This window comes from Colossoma macropomum, unplaced genomic scaffold (assembly GCF_904425465.1).
Source record: "Colossoma macropomum unplaced genomic scaffold, Colossoma_macropomum, whole genome shotgun sequence".
NCBI lineage: Eukaryota > Metazoa > Chordata > Actinopteri > Characiformes > Serrasalmidae > Colossoma > Colossoma macropomum.
Window position 1 is genome coordinate 61,233,335 of NW_023494792.1, and position 22,320 is coordinate 61,255,654.

The 22,320-nt window shown below is 39.1% G+C and overlaps 1 protein-coding gene across 1 annotated transcript; it reads right to left on the bottom strand.

Moving 5' to 3' along the window:
- Positions 1-1,157: 1,157 nt before the first annotated feature.
- Positions 1,158-21,745, bottom strand: prdm4 (PR domain containing 4). Its single transcript, XM_036577751.1, has 12 exons — positions 21,639-21,745; positions 20,834-20,882; positions 19,729-19,844; positions 19,459-19,647; positions 15,991-16,755; positions 13,403-13,552; positions 11,625-11,743; positions 11,359-11,444; positions 9,256-9,383; positions 6,031-6,456; positions 4,183-4,351; positions 1,158-1,845 (listed from the first exon to the last, which is right to left on the bottom strand). The coding sequence occupies exons 3-12, from the start codon at positions 19,841-19,843 to the stop codon at positions 1,518-1,520; spliced, it is 2,475 nt and encodes an 824-aa protein (XP_036433644.1). The 5' UTR covers position 19,844; positions 20,834-20,882; positions 21,639-21,745; the 3' UTR covers positions 1,158-1,517.
- Between the last annotated feature and the right edge of the window lie 575 nt (positions 21,746-22,320).

The following is a 22,320-nucleotide window of genomic DNA, read 5'->3' on the forward strand; positions in this document are numbered from 1 at the left end:
AAAGGGTTCTTCTATTGTTACAATGATTATATATATATATATATATATATATATATGTATGTAATGAATTTAGTTGACAGGCTGACAAATGCCATTTAAAAATTGGTATCAAGGTTGCATAAAATACAGGAAAAACAGCTCATACAGTCTCTGAATTGACAGTCTGATGTGGGAAAATAACATTTACTGAAGTCCTTTGTCAAAAATGTTTAATTTTTTGAGTTTTAAGGCCTTAAATGAACTGGCTGCTCCTCTCTGTAGCATTTTCCTCTTTGTGTTGTTTGTGCTTTGCAGTCCAGTTGAGACTCTTGTTGTTGTAAAAAAGCAGCGAGATTAGACCTGCAGGATGAAGCTGAAGTCATAAAAACTGGTTCTGGTTCTAGCACATTTTTGAAAATGGTTCTATACAGCACCAAAAAGAGCTCTGTTAATATATATAATCTTTACATCATAACAATAGCAGAACGATTTTTGGTGCTACATAGAACCACATACAACACATTCTCCTCATCTAAAGAACGCTTTCGCCATGCAAAGAACCATTTAATCTTGCTGATGGTTCTTTGAGTGTTTATGGTTCTATACATAACCACTGTCCTTACTAAAGAACCATTGAAGAACCATCTTTTTTAAGAGTGAAGGAGCCTTCTCACATCACATTCTCACTTTATTATACACACTGTAATGCACGACCACTGTATATACAAATTTGAGGTGTTGTGTGTGTATATATATATATATATATATATATATACATACAAACATATATATACACATATACTGTATAATATAATCTTTATTTCAAGGTTTAATATTTATATGAACAACTCCACCAAGAAAGATTCCTCATACACCTGGTATTTGGCAAATAAAAATGCTGATTCTGATTTGACTTGAATCAGTGAATCACTGAAACACTTCCCTTGCCGATGTAACTGCTTATGGATTGCTCTGGTCTGATCATATCATGTGACACATTTCCAAATAAAATGTTTGCAGAGGTGTTTTGATTGGTTACTCATTCTTTTGTTGTGTTTAATTCACATAATAGATGGAAAATGTAATAAATGTAATAAACATACAGGAGTTTACAGTACTGGGTTTATTTATAAAATAAATTACATTATTCCGGTCCATCACCCACAGAAACGAAACAAATAAATAACAACAAGGCAGAGAAGTATGAAGGTACTTTGTGAGTTCATTAAGTACCTAATCTATAAAGGAACGTTAGCACAAAAAGGAGGCAGCATTTCAGTTACTGTTCCATTATTTTCTGACCAATTATTTCAATATGAAAATATTATATACTATTTAATACCATTTTTATCATTTTTAATTACGACTTTACTCACAGTTTCATCTGGCAAGATTTTGTTGTGATGTGAATCATGACGATTTTATGTACTGAAAAATAAAAATAGCTTGTGAACAGAATTTTGGCAACACCAAAAGAGTACGATGAAAGAAGAAAGGGTTAAATAAATATGATAAGCGAGGCAGATCACAGTCAGAGGTTACAGAGTCTTATCAGGGGAGTACCCTGCCATCCCAACACCACACTCTTCTCTCTCATCTGGTCCCCTGGCACTCCTTTCCTCCTCTTCTTCGTCTTCCTCGTCTTCCTCTTCCTCCTCCCCTTCCTCTTCATGGGCGGCCCCCCTGCCTGTCTTTGGGCCCTTGCAGATTTTGAGGTGTCGTGTAAGATGGTATTTCGTGAGGAAGCCCTTATTGCATTTTTCACAGATGAAGTCCCTTTTCCCGTCGTGGGAGTTCAGGTGCTTCTTCAGGTGATCGGTCTTGAGGAACTGCTTGTCGCACTTCGGGCAGGTAATCTGGCGGTCTCTGTGGACGACCCAACAGCATAGAGGAGAAAAACAAACAGAGGTCATACACTGATGGAGAAGAAGTGGCGAGAGAAACACAACATGAAAATCATGTAACATGGATTTAATGTTAATTAATTGGTGATGATTTATATGTAAGCTGATCATGACGCTTCAAAGGCAATAATCACCTTTGTGGGAAAGAAAACTGACAGAGAACTGGACAATTAATTTGCCTAACAACAATAAATAAAGTGTACATGTAATGTTTAATTTCCTTTTATTGTTAAAACAATGTATTACTAAGGGGCATTAATAAGACATTAGGCCAGGGGTCGGCAACATGCGGCTCCGAAGCCACATGCGGCTCTTTTACTGCCCTGTTGTGGCTCCACAGCTGAATCAGATTTGTAGGTAATAATAAAATAATCCTCCTTTACAGTAAAATAAAGCTCTGCTGATCGTTCAACACAGTTTAACAATAAATGGTCTTAAACTCTGGAGTTAATGTAGAACTGCTAATTCACCCTTTAACCCTGAAGATCAGCGCAGACTGCTGGACACCATAGCAACGCAAACAACAGCCTCGCCCAGCTAGTAGCTAACGAAACGGCAAAGAGAGAGATTTAAGATGAACATCGATGATTTGGAGATGAATGGACTTATGTGTGTTTATAATCACTCCAGCTGGTTTCCTGATACGTTTAATCTGCAGTGACAAACAACAAAAAGTCACAACGCTGAATTCAGCTTCTCATTCACCAGCTTCTTGTTTGAATTTTGCCGTTCCACCTTAAATGGTGCAGCAGTTACATTCTGATGCCTCAGGCACCATTTAAGGTGGAACGGGAAAATTCAAACGAGAAGCAAATGAGAAACCGAATTCATCTTTGTGATATTTTAGTGTTTGTCAGTTTCTCATTGCAGATTAAATGAATCAGGAAACCAACTGGAGTGATTATAAACACAAAGTCCACTCATCTCCAAATTATTAATGGTCATCTTAAATCTTTCTCTTTGCCTTTTCGTTGCTGGCGAATGAGAAGCGACTTCAGCCTCGTAAAAAGTCGAACGTTGAGAGACATTTTACAAGAAACTGTTCTACTTTTTCTGAAGAGTTTCCTGCCGGAGATTATTATTATAGGCTATTATAGTTTACAGCCTATACTAGTACATCAGCACATACTGAGACATGTTTACAGCCAAGATGGTAAAATGGACATAAATGTTGTGGCTCCCAAGGTAGTTTGATTCTTGTTGAAAGGAAAAAATGGCTCTTCTTAACATTTGAGTTGCCGACCCCTGCAATAGGCTATGCTTCAGTCAATTCCCGACTCTGACGCAGCATTATCAGCACTTCAGTTTAGATGAGTTGTAAAATTATGAAACTATAACAAAAAATCTAACCTGTACAAGCACAGCAAAGTAGACTATTGCATTTTTGGTACAAAATTGCTGAATGGGTGGCTGTGTTTGTATGTGTATATGCGTATACATATATTTACTTTATTTACTCGGTATAATGCCTGTCTGTCATTATTATTATTATTATTATTATTATTATTATTATTAATGTATTTATTTTTTATTTTTCCTGTTTGGCTTGTCTTCCTTTTCACTTTATTTGTTTGCTTTATGTACTGTCTGTCTGTTGTCAGGTTTTTTTGTGTAGCTTTTCCTGTCTTTTAACTTATTTGTCTGTTTCGTATACGGTCAGTCTGTTGTATAACCTCTAACTGAGTTCCGGAGCACCACTGCAAGCAACAGAAACTATATTATTGATAATCCCAATTTTATTTTTCATTTTTGTAAAATAGAAAATATCATACTAATTATTTTTTAGACATTTCCCAAGTCAAATTAAAGGTCCTGAATTCTATATTTTTCCTTTTTCCTTTTATGTAGTTAATATACCAAAAACAGGTTCATTTTACATAACCATGACTGTTTTCCAACCTCTGTTCATTCTTTAAAATTAAACACGGCGTTTCTGTTGCTGTGCCTTTAAGATACGTTTATGTAAGTGACCTCTGCTCTGATTGGCTGTGCCTTATTCAAAAGCAGTTCAAGTTGTATCACTCTTTTTTTTTATGTAAATGGGCGGGGCTAAACTGCTGTGGGCTGAATATATATAAATGCATTGGTTTTTGTGATAACAGGCCGTTTTTGCAGTCTAGTCTGTAAATATGGACAGTATTGATTAGAGAGTGAAAGGAATGTTTTGAAAACTCAGTGAGGGAAATTTGGTTTTCCATGATATGGGCCTTTAAACATGCGACGTGTGCTAGGCAGTTCATATAATTTGAAACTGTGAACAAACTCCTACCGAGAATAAGAGGGTGATACGCGTACTTACAGCGAGTGTGAGTACATGTGCTGCTTAAGGTCCTGTTTCCTGTTGAACGTCTTGTCACAGTGGTCACACTTGATGTTCTTGGCGCCCGTGTGAATGACCATATGAGACTCTACGTGGGCTTTCTGGGTAAAAGACTTACCACACACGGTGCACCTGAAGTTCTTCTGACCTTTGGGATGAGATCACATGTAATTTATCACAAACCTGATATCACAGGAACACAGGATGGTGAACTTTAGAGATGCTGAAAGTGGAACTATATTCAGCTGGATTTTCATTACAGAACACATCAGTTATTACAACGTTTATAAGCATTTGGCACAGCAGCTATTAGGTTTAGGGGGCAATTACTTTTTCACACAGGTGTTCCGTAAATGAAATAAACATTAAAACATGTGTTTTGTGGTTCTTGTGTTTTTGTCCTCTGTACAAATATCTAAAACCATTTGGCATGACAAATGTGCAAAAATACACTCTTAAAAAAAGATGTTTTTTTTTTTTAAGGGTTCTTTAGTAAACAGAACCCTTGGCGTGATTAAAGGGCTTTGCATCATGAAAGTGTTCTTCAGATTGATGGAGAATATGCTGCAGATGGTTCTATATAGAATCTTTTTGAAGAGCACCATATGTAGCACCAAAAAAGGTTCTGCTATCATTGTGATGTCAAGCTTGTATACAAAAGAAGAACCATTTTGGTGCTATATAGAACCCTTTCCAAAATGGTTATTACATAGAACTATATGCAACACATGCTTCATCAATCTGAAGAGCCTTTTCACGATGCAAAGAACTTTCAATCATGCAAAGGGTTCTTTAAGTGTCCGTGGTTCTATACAGAACTATCGTCTTTGCTAAAGAACCCTTGGCGAACCATCTAAGACTGTAAAGGAAACCAGGAAATGGTGAATACTTTTTCACGACACTGTAATCTATACGTGAGAAATAAACCTACACTAATAAGAAAGATGGTTCTTCAAGGGTTCTTTAGTGAAGAAAAAGGTTCTATATAGAGCCATGAGCATTAAAAGAACCCTTTGCATGATTAAAGGGTTTTTGCATCGTGAAAAGGTTCTTCACATGGATAGAGAATGTGCTGTAGAAGATTCCAAACAGAACCTTTTTGAAAAGGTTTTTCTATGTTACGATATCAAGCTAGACAATAGAAGAACCCCTTTTGGGTGCTATATAGAACCCTTTTCAAAAAGGTTATTATATAGAACTATATGCAACACATTCTCCATCAATCTGAAGAGCATTTTCGCGATGCAAAGAACCTTTAATCGTGCAAAGGGTTCTTCGAATGTCCACGGTTCTATACAGAACCATCGTCTTTGCTAAAGAACCCTTGAGGAACCATCTTCTTTAAGGCCGTATACTTTTTCACGACACTGTAACCTATACGTGAGAAATAAACCTACACTAATAAAAAAGATGGTTCTTCAAGGGTTCTTTAGCGAAGAAAAAGGGTCTATATAGAGCCATGAGCATTAAAAGAACCCTTTGCATGATTAAAGGGTTTTTTGCACCATGAAAGTGTTTTTCAGATTGAAAGAGAATGTGAAGTGGTTCTTCTATTGTTACGATGAACCCTCTTTGGTGCTATGTAGAACCCTTTTCTAAAAGGTTCTATATGGAACCATCTGTAGCACATTTATGCACATTTTTCAATCAATCTGAACAATATCATGATGCAAAGGACCCTTTAATCATGCAAGGGGTTCTTTAAGTGTTCATGGTTCTATACAGAACCGTTTTCTCTACTAAAGAACCCTTGAAAAACAAAACTTTTTTTTAGGTGTAGAAACTGAGCAGCTAGTTTCAGTAAGAACACAGACACAGACACGGCACCTGTGTGGATCCTCAGATGCATCCTCAGGTTGCTCGGGTCACTGAAGGCTTTGCTGCAGTAGCTGCACTTGTGTGGCCTGACGCCCATGTGACCCATGAAGTGCACGTTCAGCTTGGTGGACGTGGTGAACGCTCGTGAACACATGTTGCACTTGAACTTCTTCTCCCTGCCGTGGCGGTGCCCGTTGCTGTCGGCCTGCCCATCGCCGTGGGAGTGGCACTGCCAGGACGGGGAGGAGGTGGGGCTGGGTGCCTCACTGGCCAGCTTCTCCTGAGGGTGGGGCTGACTGTGGACAGCGCGGGTGGGGTCTTCGTGGGTTGGACTTTGACTGTGGGCGTGACTGCTGAGATGAGATTTTAACTCGGGGAAAGAGGCGCATTCTTTTCCACAGTGGCAAATTTGGCCTTCTGGTACTTGGGGTACACCTGAAAGGTGGGTCAAGTGTAAATATTACAGAATCAATATACATGCTGAGCAGCTTGGATAAATGAGCTGCACACTCTTACAAATTTAGGTTCCTAAATGGTACTTGGATCAGACCAGGGCAGAAAGATTTAGTTCGTTTTTATATCAACATCGCAGTAACTGGGCTGGTTCCCTCTCAGTACCTTTAGTCAGGGAACATAACTGAACCATAATCCACTGAAATGATATGTTCTAAGCTGTACTGACTCCACACACCCCGTCTCGTCTCCAGGCTTTTATTTTACTGTTCTGTTTTAGAACATTTGGTTATGAAAAGGTACAAATACGAACTTTTCACCTGGAGAAACGTATTTAAGGTTCACAATCAGACCTTAAAACCACTGTTTGAAGGCAAATTTACACTGTTTGTGCCTTGATGAATGAGAAATGTATCAACACAGTACCTTTATTTCCAACAGTGTACACCGATCAGGCATAACATTATTGTTGGGTGGTGGATCATTCTCAGCACTGCAGTAACACTGATGTGGTGGTGGTGCATTAGTGTGTGTTGTGCTGGTGCAAGTGGATCAGACACAGCAGTGCTGCTGGAGTTTTTAAACACTGTGTCCACTCACTGTCCACTCTATTAGACACTCCTACCTTGTAAGTCCACCTTGTAGATGTAAAGTCAGAGACGATAGCTCATCTGCTGCTGCATGGTCTGTGTTGGTCATCCTCTAGTCCTTCATCAGTGGTCACAGGACGCTGCCCACAGGACGCTGTTGGCTGGATATTTTTGGTTGGTGGACTATTCTCAGTCCAGCAGTGACACTGAGGTGTTTAAAAACTCCAGCAGCACTGCTGTGTCTGATCCACTCAGACCAGCACAACACACACTAACACACCACATCAGTGTCAAGAACAGGGTAAAAGGGGGCTAACAAAGTATGCAGAGAAACAGATGGACTACAGTCTGTAACTGTAGAACTACAAAGTGCCCCTATATAGTAAGTGGAGCTGATAAAATGGACAATGAGCGCAGAAACAGGGTGGTCATCATGTTATGCCTGATTGGTGTATAATTAAATGGTTAAGATGTAAACAGAGTCATTCAGAATTGTTCACAGTGGTGGTGATGGGAACCAGACGTCCACCTCTGAAAGATCCCTCACAGAAAGTAATTACATTAAACATCTGGGATTTAGTTCTATTGGTACTATATTCAATATTATACAGAAGACTCGTGTAGGTTCACTGGTGGTTTTGGATAGTAAATAAAATGTCTATATTTGTGTTGTTGTCATGGTGACCCCCTGGTTCCTATCACCACCACTGTAAAGACATCTGAACTATTTCACTCCAAACCACTCTGAATCACTCTGATTACATCTCACACACTGAACCATATTGTAATCTTTTTTGACAAGTTTCAGCGAAATTTAACCCAATAACACAGCTTGTGAGCTGCCTGCAGATAAGTTAGACCAATCGGAGGCGACCAAACATTCATTTGCTGTGACAGCAAAAACCACAGTTAACTGGCTGTCTGCCACGCTGTGTTCAGTGTTCAAGCCTCAAGCTACAGAAAGTGGATATGCTGGTATTAATGACCAAAGTAACAGGCCTGAACTTCAATTTATAGAAATAAATTGCAATTTAAGTTGTAGTCACAATAGTGGACAGATAAATTGGAATATTTTCCCTAAATTGTTCAGCTCTTCCTTGGATGGTTTGAGAAAAGAAAAAAGCTTTAATAAAGAACCTTTCTTTAAACTTTAAAAAGGTTCTTCACTCTCACACACAGTGCGTGTTAGTAAAAAGGCGCTGTACAGGAATAGTTTAGTCTCCAACTGTACAAACAATGCAAATGTACCCTCGAAAGTACAAAACTGCTCTTAAGGCCCAAATATGCACCTTTAATGAGTTTTAAATGTGCGTTACTTTCACCGTCCTATGAGAACAGGGCACATTTTAACCTTTATATTACTTTTTAAAATAGAAAAATAAAAGAAAAAAGCATGAAGCCAAGACACGGTGAACATTTCTAAAAATCTTTAACCATAATTGAAAATGGTTCCACTGTGATGTTGCCCCAGAAAAGCTTTTTTTTGTTTTTGTTTTTTTAAGAGTATCCTATTTGAAGTTATATATGCACTCACTATAAAAAAAACAGTGTTTTAACTTAAACTAACTTAAAAAGTTAGTTACCAGGCTGAGGAGTTAACTGAACTTCAAATAACAAGCTGAGTGACAGGCACATTCTTGTTTGGGTTCTGTATGGTTTTCCAAGGGTTTTTAGTTAGGAAAATGGTTCTATGTAGAACCATGAACCATGTATAACCCTTTGCATGAGTAAAAGATTTTTTTGCATCGTAAAACGGTTCTTCAGATTGATGGAGAATATGTCGTAGATGGTTACGTATATATAACTTTTTTTTGAAAAGGGTTCTATAAAGCACCAAAAGTGCTCTTCTACAGTTACGATGTCAAGAATCCTTAGATACCCTTAGTACCATATACAACACATTCTCAGTCAATCTGAAGAACCATTTCATGATGCAAAGAACCTTTCAATCATGCAAAGGGTTCTTTTAGTGTTTATGGTTCAACACAGAACCATTTTCTTTACTGAAGAACACTTGAAGATGTGTGTAGTTCATTATTATCAGTCCAATTAGCTAAAAAAAATCAGGTATCTTTTTTCTTACAGTGCTTCACGTCACTCTTCAGCAGCTAGTAATCAAGTCCTTCATGGACCGAATCAGACAGTAGACTCTTTAGGGCAGTGTTAGTCCAGAACAGGGCTGCAGTCTTACCGAGCAGTCTGCTGTAATCTCTGCTGTAGTAGAACAGCAGCTCTTGCTCTGGGAGAATCTCTCTGGACGTGCAGAAGTAAAGCTTCCCATTGTCAATATACGCCACCAAATTCTGCTCCTCTGTGCTCCTGCAAACACATTACTTAGATAAAGATGCTGCGACTGAGATGCTGCTGATATACCGAGAGCTGTAATTTCATTATACAGTCACATGCGAATGTGATCTGACCAGGCGCCGCACACGTTGTGTTGATTTTCTAAGAGAAAATAAGTTAACACATTCTGTACACCTAAAAAAGATGGTGCTTCAAGGGTTCTTTAGTAAAGACAATGGTTCTATATAGAACCACGAACACTCAAAAGAACCCTTTGCATGATTAAATTCTTTGCTTCATGAAAGCATTTTTCAGATTGATGGAGAATGTGTTGTAAATGGTTCTAAATAGCACCCAAAAGGGTTCTTCTATTGTTATGATGTCAAGCCTGTAACAACAGAAGAACCCTTTTTGGTGCTATATGGCTCTATATAGAACCATCATGTTCTTTGCATCATGAAAGTGTTCTTAAAACTGATTGAGAATATGCTGTAGATAGTTCTATATGGAACCTTTTTGAAAATGGCACTATATAGCACCCAAAAGGGTTCTTCTATTGTTACCTTGTCAAGCTTGTAACAATAGAAAAACCCTTTTGGGCGCTATATAGAACCTTTTTGGAAAAGGTTCTATATAGAACAGTCTATGCACATTTTCCATCAATCGTGCACATTTTCCATCAATCCGAAGAACGCTTTCATGACGTAAAGACCCTTTAATCACGCAAAAGGTTCTTTGAGTGTTGATGGTTCTACATAGAAACATTTTCTTTACTAAACAACCCTTTAAGCACACTTGTGCACATTTTAGGGCACAATTACTGTTATGTGAAATTTAAGCTGATGATTAATTGTCATGTAATTAATTGCAATTAATGGTTTAATTGTTCACTGCAGGCAATTATTAAGGGAAAAGCCTTTAAGTGGCCAAATTGGCTCATTAGCCATCTGGCTTCCAAGCTATGTTTACACAACAATATTGAGTGTCCGCACACAAACAAATTACAGTTACACAGAATTGTGTGTCGAGTCAAAGCTACAAGAGACAGTGAGTGCGTTTACATGCACTTAATAATCTAGTCATAATCGGATTTCTGCAGTTATCCGATTATTCAAATGGTCATGTAAATCTAGAAATCCAAGTAATCTGATAAAGAGCTGGATTTTAGCTCAGTAATCAGATTTCTCAGTGCATGTGAACTCTTACTCTGATTTCTTTCGGATTTCTCAGTCCGCGCATGTGCAAAACAGACCACGGTACCAGAAATAAGCGAGCAGTGTTGCCGCAGACGCAGCAAAACACATTTGGAGCGGCGCTGAAACCAAACCTAAATAAAGGATTTAAATATTCTTCATTTTCCAGATGATGTATGTTTATATTTTGAAGTAAAGCAGCACAATGTTTATAAAAAAAGCTGCAGCACAAAGTTCGAGTTTTACGTCACGTCTTCTTCTGAGAGTTTATTGGCTGGTTGCAAAGCAGAAATCTGATTACTGTCTGACTCATGTAGACCCAGAGTTTCCCCATCTGATTACTCAAGTCAATGTAAATGCGTTGATCGGATTACTGACAAAATCTGATTTTCTGCAGTTATCGTATTATTAAGGACATGTAAACACACTCAATATTAGGGAGAACAACATTTACTCTGCACACACACACTAAATACAGTTAGAATTAGCTACACAAATGACTCTCACACTGTAAACTAGAATTTCTGTTGTTTTCATAAACCCCATGATGTCTCAATGAATGCATTTACTGCGTTACTGCGTTACTACCATTACACTCAAAATCCTGGCAGTTAACTTAAATAATTGCGATCAGGTGATGATGCAATAAGTGTGACAGATCCAATAACATTATAGTTCATGTTTTTTAATATGTTTAACTAAATAAATAGAAACAAAACTTCAAATATTTAAATTCTCGTATTTTTACAACTAAATACTTTAATGGAAGTATTCAAATATTTTCATATGACTGCAACACTTTGAGGCTGAGTTACCTGGCTTTTCTCACGAACATCATCCAGTTGCATTCATGTTCATCCGTCGTCACTATACAGAACTCTAGGATATCATTGTGGAACATCTGAAAATCAAACACACAATTTAGCCGTTTTTCCCCCCAAAAGCTACAAAACGTGGCTGGAGATCAAAGTGGAAAATGTAAATGAAGAGCAAATCAAACATTCATTCAGAGGGACCTGCAGAATCTCTTTAAAATGCATTAAAATAAATGTTTAATACTGTTTTATTTCGAACAATGAACCTTCCACAGCTGAGGGGTGTCCTTGTCAGGCCAGTCTGGAAGCTCCACACTGCTACAGTGCTGCCCAACCATTGGTCCGAAGCAGGTCCTGGTGGGGATGGTCTCTCGTGCAAATACACCTGAGGATAAAACATTAAAGAAAGATTATTTAATATCAAGACTACATTTTTATAATTTAATATCAAATTATAATTACATCAATATGCACAAAATAAAATTAGTGTCTACATGTATCAAATTTAATGCTTTCTATCACATTTATTTGTATGATTTGTTTATTTTTTATAACATGTATTTCTTATTTTAGAACAAATCATCTTTTTCTCATTAAAAAAAAAAGTTTTGATTGATAGATTAAGTATAAAGTCAGTGCTAAATATTTTGTCCACGACAAAGGTCAGTTTTCGGTTTAGTTAGGAACCATTAGCTTAAGTTTCCTTTAGTTAGACAGAAACCAGCGACTGTGACAAACTGTCCCAGCAGGTCAGTGTAGCTGGTCGGTCTAAAGGCAGTGAGAGGTTTTTGTTTATATCAGAAATGTTGATTCTAATGAGCCAAAATGTCTTATTTTGGGAGAAAGAAGGAAATGAAAAGATGTTTATGCTGTAATTAAGAGTCCATTAACTCAAATGTTAACTGTTTAATTACCTTTAAGGCTTAATATTTATAAAATTTTAAATAGGAAGACTTTTTAAACTGTAAGAAGGCAGTCAGAGTTTCAGCAACATGTTTTCATGTTTTTATAAGCTTTTCCTGCCGTCACTGAGCAGAGCGGCGACATGACAAAGAGGCAGAACCTGATTGGTCGTCTTGTGTGTATTTGAAGTGCTGACTGGCTGGCAGATAAAACCTTATAGAACTAAGTTAGCATTTGGTTTTGGAGATAGAACCTTTTTATTTTCTAGATAAAGAGTGCATAAATGCACACAACTTAAAAAACATCTCACATAATGTTAAGAAGCTGTGACAGAGTAAGAATATGTGAACTCAATTCTGACAAAAATGTCATAAACACCAATCAGGCATAACATTATGACCACCTCCTTGTTTCTACACTCATTGTCCATTTTATCAGCTCCACTTACTATATAGGTGCACTTTGTAGTTCTACAGTTACAGACTGTAGTCCATCTGTTTCTCTGATACTTTGTTAGCCCCCTTTTACCCTGTTCTTCAGTGGTCAGGACCCCCATGGACCCTCACAGAGCAGGTACTATTTGGGTGGTGGATCATTCTCAGCACTGCAGTAACACTGATGTGGTGGTGGTGTGTTAGTGTGTGTTGCGCTGGTCTGAGTGGATCAGACACAGCAGTGCTGCTGGAGTTTTTAAACACCTCAGTGTCACTGCTGGACTGAGAATAGTCCACCAACCAAAAATATCCAGCCAACAGCGTCCTGTGGCCAGCATCCTGTGACCACTGATGAAGGACTAGAGGATGACCAACACAAACTGTGCAGCAGCAGATGAGCTATCGTCTCGGACTTTACATCTACAAGGTGGACTGACAAGGTAGGAGTGTCTAATAGAGTGGACAGTGAGTGGACACAGTGTTTAAAAACTCCAGCAGCACTGCTGTGTCTGATCCACTCAGACCAGCGCAACACACACTAACACACCACCACCATGTCAGTAATACTGCAGTGCTGAGAATGATCCACCACCCAAATAGTACCTGCTCTGCGAGGGTCCATAGGGGTCCTGACCACTGAAGAACAGGGTTCCAAGAGGACAATGTTAAAAGAGTAAAGCACCATCATAACAGTCCAACAGACTCACCGCTGGGTTCGTCGGCCACAGATACGCGGAGGCACAGTGGGCGGGGCAATGAAAGGCGGGCCCTGCTCTGAATGGGCGTGTCTGGGATGAAGGTGACGGGTCCGTGCTCGGGACAGCTCGAGCTGTAAGAGCGCTCACATAAAGTGCACCCTGCTCACAATAAACACAGCAAACAGGCATAATTAGACACCAAGGACACTGTGGCATCTGTCACTCTTAAAATGACGGTTCTTCAAGGGTTCTTTAGCAAAGGGAACCAACTGCATAGGACCATTTCATGCTCATGAAATGTTTCTTCAGATTGATGAAGAATGTGTTGTATATGGTTCTATATAGCACCAAAAGGGATTCTTTTACAAGTTTGACATCAAACACTCTTAAAAAGATGGTTCTTCAAGGGTTCTTTAGTAAAGAAAAGGGTTCTATATAGAAACATTACACTCAAAGAACCCTTTGCCTGATTAAACAGTTCCTTGCATTACGAAAGGATTCTTCAGACCGATGGAAAACGTGCACAAATGTGTTACAGATGGTTCTATATAGAACCTTTTTGAGGAGGGTTCTATATTGCACTCAAAAGGGTTCTACTACTGTTACAAGCTTGACATTGTAATAAAAAAACTCTTTTGGGTGCTATGTAGATCAATTTTCAAAAAGGTTCTATACAGAACCATCTACAGCACATTTTCAGTCAGTTAGTCTGAAGAACACTTTCACAATGAAAAGAACCGTCTAATCATACCAAGGTTCTTTGAGTGTTCATGGTTCTACCTAGAACCATTTTTTTATTAAAGAACCATTGAAGGGCCATCTTTTTTAAGAGTGTAACAAAGGAAAACCCTTTTTGGTGCTATATAGAACCATTTTCAAAAAGCTTCCATACAGAACCAGACACAACATACTCTCCATCAATCTGAAGAACCTTTTCACCATGCAAAGAACCCTTTCAGCATCTAGTTAGAACTCAAAGCCTCTTTCTGACGACGTATCTTAAAGATAGGAGGAACTTTTGAAAAGTACATGTGCTTTGAGGGCAGGCTGATTGATTGATTGATGGATGGATTGATTGATGGATTGATTGATGGATTGATTGATGGATTGATGGATTGGTTGATGGATTGGTTGATGGATGGATGGATTGATGGATGGATGGATGGACTGATGGACTGACTGATGGATTGATGGATGGATGGATTGATGGATAGATGGGATGATGGATGGATGGATGGATTGATGGATTGATGGACTGATGGACTGATGGACTGATGGATGGATTGATGGACTGATGGATGGATGGATTGATGGATAGATGGATGGATTGATGGACTGATGGATGGATTGATGGACTGATGGATGGATTGATGGACTGATGGATGGATGGATGGCTACTAGAGAAGGAAGCCAGACAGCTAATGTTGCTGCTAATAAATGCACAGGGGTTGTTTTATGTATTTAAGCAATGCATGCTGGGTATTGTAGTGCAAGATCACTGATGAATTAATACACAAAAGAATAAAAAATTGTAAATTCAGCCAATCTGATAAGGCTGAGAGATACAAGACCACACTACAGAATACTATACAACCCAAGACAAACAACTTATTAAATGCTCGTTTTAGGCCAGAATGCCCCTTTAAAGGGAAACTCCTCCACTATTTCAAAATTTCTATGTAATTCAATGGTCGAGATGTAAAGTCATTCAGAGCGGTTTAATGTCAAACGGTTCACTGTAGAGGAACTTACTGCCTCGGTGGTGGTGAATCAGGACTCACTATGTCTACAACACAAATACAGCCATTTTACTTACTATCCGAAACCACGCGCGTCTTTTGAGTTTTCATATGTAATGTTGATAATAGTGAAATAATGATAAATCTGAAAAATTAAGTTTTCTATGGGGAATATTTTGCCTTGGTACACCCTCCATGTATCCCTCCTCCATGTATAGACTAAAATTAATGGATTAAAATACATTTAGGCCAAACCTTCTCACAAAACTATCATAAAACAGTGTCTCAGACATCAGGCTGACCATTCATAACCATTTCATGTAATAACTTTCTGTCAGGGAGCTTTTAGAGGCATTAAATGCCTCAGATGTCTGGTTCCCATCACCATCGCTGTGAACGGCAGGTTTCTCTGGAACAAAGCATTTCACACCGAACCACTCTGAATGACTTAGTTTACATCTTTAAGATTAAGATTAAGTGACCCTTATTAGTCCCACATGGGAAAAATTTCACCTCCCCAATTTAACCCATCCGTGCAGTGAAACACCACATACACACTAGTGAACACAACTAGGGGGCAATGAGCACACTTGCCCGGACCAGTGGGCAGCCCTACCCGCAGCGCCCAGGGAGCAGTTGGGGGTTAAGCGCCTTGCTTAAGGGCACTTCAGTCACGTAGTGTCAGCTCAGTGGATCTTTATCATTTAATAAAACAGACATTTTTAAAAAATGGTGAAATTCCCCTTTAAGATAGATTTCTGTCGTAAGTATGCCTGCCTGTTTTTTCTTGCTAATTTTTCTCTCTGGGTTCCTATAATAATAATAATAATAATAATACAGGGTTGCTAAGTGACTTACAAATAGTGAATGCAGTGGTTATGTTCTCCTTATTTGAAGTGGAGTCCTCCAACTGTAGGGTTGAGTTAACCAGCACCAAGCTATTGTCTGGCCCCAAAGACACCTCTGCAGTAATGGGGGACACGTTTACAGGCTCCAGCCCCATGCCTGAAGGTCCATGTAGAGATACAGGCTCCAGCTGAGTCTGGGGTGCCATGGCTTCAGTGAGCACCACACTGACCACCCCAGCGGTCAGCTCTCCACTAGAGTGCAAGGCTTCACTCAGAGCCCCCGGACCTCCAGCCCCTGCTGAGCTGTTCCCCACCCTTCCGCTCATGTGCTCCTGTTCCATCACAACCGGCAGCTCCAGCCCAGGGCCATGCAGTGGTATGACTCCCCCCGAGGAGTCCACTCCGGCCAGGCCCTCATGGGTCTGAGTCCTCCCCCCTAACTGCTGCTGCGTCTCCGCCACCACCACACCTTCCATGGTGGCCAGCTCTTCTCCCATACCATCAGGGGACATGGGGCTGTTGACGCGTGACTCCATTGCGAGTCCAGTGGTGTCCAGCTGAACCTCGTGAGCACCAGCCTGGTGCAGGTCTGCCTGGCCACCGACCTGCCGCGAGTCTATGGACACCATTCCTTGCTCCAGAGGTCCTCCCGGGCCGCTGTACGGGTCTAGGCCGGAGGGGTTATTGTTGGGTACAGACAGAGTGCCGTCCATGTTAAGGCTGCTGGGGTGGATGTACTGCGGTGGAGGACGATCTGCCAGATATGACAAAATACCTGGAGAAACAAAGACAACAGATATTAATATTTACATGTATACATTTTGCAGGTAATACTGTCATTCATAAAACATTTTGCTGCCTGTTCAAATGACGTTTTGTTGATTTTCTAAGTGTAAATTTGTGACCACATCCTCTAGAGAGAACATACTTCTGCACATTTTAATGCACAGTTAATAGAGCTGAAAGATTAATCGTTTATATATTGAAATCGCAATTTAAGGGAGTGCAATTTTCAAATCGCAAGAGCTGCAAATTAAAAAAATTACAGCCTACATTATCAAAAACGCTGTCCTACGTTGAAAAGAGGGAAAATTAAACCATATAACACAGAATTTGTAGTCTGTAGAGAAGGTTGACCAATCAGAGGGAACCGAACCTCCATATTTTATGACATCACAACCACAACTTACTGGCAGTCTGGCACACCATATTAAGGGGTTAAGCCTTAAAAAAAAAGGTCTGAACCTCAATTTATAGAATATAACCGCACTTTAAATTGCAAAATCAGTTAGAAAAATCATAATTAGATATTTTATCCAAATCGTTCCGTTGTTTATTTGCTTATTGAATTTAATATACTGGAAAAATACAGCATAAGATGTGGCTTGTGCAAAAGTTATGGCACATTTTATATTGCATGTTTTTTTTTTAATTTGTTAAACAAACAAATAAAATTTGTGCACTAAAATCTGCAGATAATGCCAATTTTAAGTATGTTGCCATATTGTTAACATATTTTACTTATTGGGGGTACTAAAACTTTTGCATACAACTTTAAGTCATGTTGGCAGATTTAACATCAAGACTTTTGCCCAAAGACCCTTAAAGGTATGCTTGCCTTGGTGGGAATTCAAAGCTCGGTCTGTTATGCAGAGGGTAACAGTATGACCCACTTTACCAGATATTAAACCACTCAGTACTAAAGAAGCAGATCTAACGCAGAAGTGCCTGAACTTTTTGTCTGCAATATTTGTGTTGGGCCAAGGGCCAAAAAGACAGAACAGCACGCCAATAAAGACAGCAGGTAGCTTGCAAATCTGTTCTTAGACTATATATTTCGTTAAAGTACTTTGAAATACAATCACAAAACCTACATAAACATTTAAAATAAGAAGCTGTACAAAGACGTTTTTCCTCTAATTGGGGTGTTGGCGACCCAAATCGAACGCTTTGGCCCATGGGCCCCACTTTGTGCAGCTCCAGTCTAATGAAACAACTACTTTGCCTAGAAGGATGTTCCAAAAAATCTCCCGTGGAGGAACCGAACTGTTCTGACTCTTGATTATATCACCAATAGTGAAAAGGCCATTTCTGGATCCACAGGGTGCTTTAAAATTGTTCTTTTTTAGTCAGAAATGTTCACCTGGTGATCCATTTAATTATGTTACACTCTTAAAAATGATTGTTCTTCATAGAGGAAATGGTTTTATATAGAACCTAGCACACTCAAAGAATCCTTCGCATGATTAAAGGGTTCTTTGCATCATGAAAGGGTTCTTCTGATTGATGGAGAATGTGGTGTATATGGTTCTACAGCTTGACAAGGTAAAGAAATAGAAGAACCCTTTTGGTGTTATATAGAACCCTTTTCAAAAAGGTTCTACATAGAACCATATAAAACATGTTCTCCATCAATCTGAAAAACGATTTCACCATGCAAAGAACGATTTAACAATGAAATAGTTATCAGGCATAACATTCTGACCACCTCCTTGTTTCTACGCTCATTGTCCATTTGATCAGCTCCACTTACTATATAGGTGCACTTTGTAGTTCTACAGTTACAGACTGTAGTCCATCTGTTTCTCTGATACTTTGTTAGCCCCCTTTTACCCTGTTCTTCAGTGGTCAGGACCCCCATGGACCCTCACAGAGCAGGTATTATTTGGGTGGTGGATCATTCTCAGCACTGCAGTAACACTGACGTGGTGGTGGTGTGTTAGTGTGTGTTGTGCTGGTCTGAGTGGATCAGACACAGCAGTGCTGCTGGAGTTTTTAAACACCTCGGTGTCACTGCTGGACTGAGAATAGTCCACCAACCAAAAATATCCAACCAACAGCATCCTGTGGGCAGCGTCCTGTGACCACTGATGAAGGACTAGAGGATGACCACCACAAACTGTGCAGCAGCAGATGAGCTATCGTCTCTGACTTTACATCTGCAAGATGGACTGACAAGGTAGGAGTGTCTAATAGAGTGGACAGTGAGTGGACACAGTGTTCAAAAACTCCAGCAGCACTGCTGTGTCTGATCCACTCAGACCAGCGCAACACATACTAACACACCACCACCACATCACTGTCACTGCAGTGCTGAGAATGATCCACCACCCAAATAGTACCTGCTCTGTGAGGGTCCATGGGGGTCCTGACCACTGAAGAACAGGGTAAAAGGGGGCTAACAAAGTATCAGAGAAACAGATGGACTACAGTCTGTAACTGTAGAACTACAAAGTGCACCTATATAGTAAGTGGAGCTGATAAAATGGACAATGAGTGGAGAAACAAGGAGGTGGTCATAATGTTATGCATGACCGGTGTGTGTGTGTGTGTGTGTGTATATGTGTATATGTGTACATATATATATATATATATATATATGTGGTGTGCATGCATGTGGAGGGTAACAGTATTATCCACTACATTATCCCAATCAGAAATAAAGAAGCTTAGTATGTCAGTGTAATAAATACTTTACCTGGAAGGATGTGTCGAAAGTAGCTACTCTCCAGATGTGGGTACGGAGGAGGGGGTAGTGTATAGTTCCGCTCTGGAAGGCCACACATGACTCCTCTGTCTCCTAACGGCCCCATGGGTAGCATGAGTGACAGGGCTGAGGGCAGTGGTCCAAGTGATGGACCCAAGCTTGGTATGGCAACAGGCATGCCTGAAAAAAGGATCAACAGATTTAGAGAAAAACCCGTAACATGAAGCACAAATGAATGAAACAAAGAAGTCAAGCTCCAACCTGGGGTGGCGATGGGGTTGTGAGTAGGTGAGGTAGGAAGACCAAGATGACTGGCACTGACAGACGGTACACTGAGTTGGTCCATGCCCACAGGGCTAAGGTTCATGTCATTCATTCTGAACAGAAGAGAGTGAGATAAAGCCAAACCTGGGGCAGCATCTATGTATCAGCAGTCAGCAGTGTTTAAAAAAAGCAAATGTCAATGTAACATCAGTGTTCAAACTGAAAGGGGAATTCCACCCATGTATCAAAATACTGCATAACTAAATGGTTTAGAGGTAAACAGAGTCATTCAGAGTGGTTTGGTGTGAAATGCTCCGTTCTAATTGTTCACAGTGGTGGTGATGGGAACCAGACGTCCACCTCTAAAAGCTCCCTGACAGAAAGTTTTTACATGAAATGGTTATGAATGCGCTGCATGATGTCTGAGACATTGTTTCACAATAGTTTTGAGAAGATTTTGGCCTTAAAGTCCATTTATGGTGGAGGGATACATGCAGGGTGCTGTGAGGTAAAATAGTCCCCAAAGAAAATGTATTATTTCAGATTTTGGAAATAATTTATTATTTTGGAAATGCATGTATTTTATCCCTGGCTGCTATCTTTTTCCTTTTCTGTTTAAACTGATATAATGTTTTATGTTTATCGATTTTGTGTATTACCTTGAGATTATTGTAATTGTACCGGAAAATAAATAAATAAATACATAAATGAATAAAAAATCTCGTGAATGCGATATTTATGACAAAACTAGAAGGCAGCATTTAAAAAAAAACAATAATTTGTTATAACAAAAAAGGACTTACAAAGCAACGCAAACTTAGTAGAAAAATACAAGTAGAAAAAGGGGCGGCGAGGGGAGGACGGGGATATTTATCAAGAATAGGATTATAGCTCAGAAGACTCGTGTAGGTTCACTGGTGGTTCTGGATAGTAAATAAAATGTCTATATTTGTGTTGTAGTCATGGCGACCCCTGGTTCCTATCACCACCACTGTAAAGACATCTGAACAATTTCACACCAAACCACTCTGAATCACTCTGATTATCATTCAGGAATTTTGAAAAATGAGTGGAATTCTCCTTTAAGCAAAGAATTGGTTACCTGAAAGTTTCCTGTCAGTTATGGCACGGCGAGGGATCCATTTTTATAACTGCAGTGAATGGAAGAATAAACATTTAAAAGGATTCGTCAAGAATTGGTCTGATTTAAAACATCTCAAATTACTGCATTTTCACATGTTTCCCCAATTCAAACCAAATAGGAATCAGAATTAGATCCATTGACTTGGGGGCTATAATACAGCACTGTATCATCTATGGGATTCTTTAAGCGCTGCTAGAGCTCCTTCAGCAAAAGTTGAATTAACTAGTTAAATACTGCACAGCTTTTTTAATATATGTTTATATTCTTATATATCTGATGGCTTGTTCTCATTATTTTTAGCCTGATTATCTAGAGCGAGGCTGAAGAAGTTGGATTCCTATTCGCCAGGTTCCTGTTCGAATTATCCCGGTCCACCTTAAATGGTGAGGCAGTTACATTCTCTCGCCTCTGGCGCCAGAACGTAACTGCTGCACCATTTAAGGTGGACCGGGAAAATTGGAACAAAAAGCTGGCGAATAGGAATCCAGCCTGTTATCCGTCTGAATATGAAACACAGAGCCAACCCAAGACTTCTAAAAAATATATTACTCTAAAACAAAACGAAAGAAACTGAATTTAGCACCACATCAAACTGTCAGAAACACAGAAATACAAGCTGTATTTCCTTCATACACGATAATGAGACTATCTGGCTGACCAGCCTGCAACGTAAGTTCTACATTCTAAGTTACAGAATAAGAGTTTGCTCTCTGTTTTACAAATAATATTAAAATAGTGCATGTTGATAAACGGAATTACTCACAATCAAGTTTAAAATTAGCCTGTTCGCTAAAAAATGCAGAGGAAAACAATAACATGGCTAAAGACAAGCGAGTGAGGCACAAGAAGGGGGCGGTCTTTCAAAATAAAAGACCTGCTAGCTCAGGGCTCTAATGCTGTCCTCCTCGGAAGTTCCTTTACGGAAGCCCGTTTCCTGCACAAGAAAATAAAATATAGCCATTTAGTAAATCATAATAATGGGAACCTTTTATTACTTCATAAATCTGACTTAATATCTCATCATTATTTACTTGTTATTTTCTAATTATTATTATGAGATACTAAGTCATAATTGTGAGATAGAATCTTATTATTACTAGATATTAAGAATTCTGAAATATTAAGTCATAATTTATTATTTTGGAATTGCCTGTATTTTATCTCTGGCTGCTATCTTTTTCCCTTTCTGGTTAAACTGATATAATGTTTTATGTTTAAGCATATTATGTATTACCTTAAGATTATTGTAATTGTACTCCAAAATACATAAATAAATAAATACATAAATAAATAAAAATCTCGTAAATGCGATATTTACGACACAGCTTGTAGCCAGCATTAAAAAAGACAATAATTTGTTATAGCCAAAAAGGACTTACAAAGCAATGTAAACTTAGTAGAGGAATAGAAGTAGGAAAAGGGGGCGCTGAGGGGAAGACAGCGGG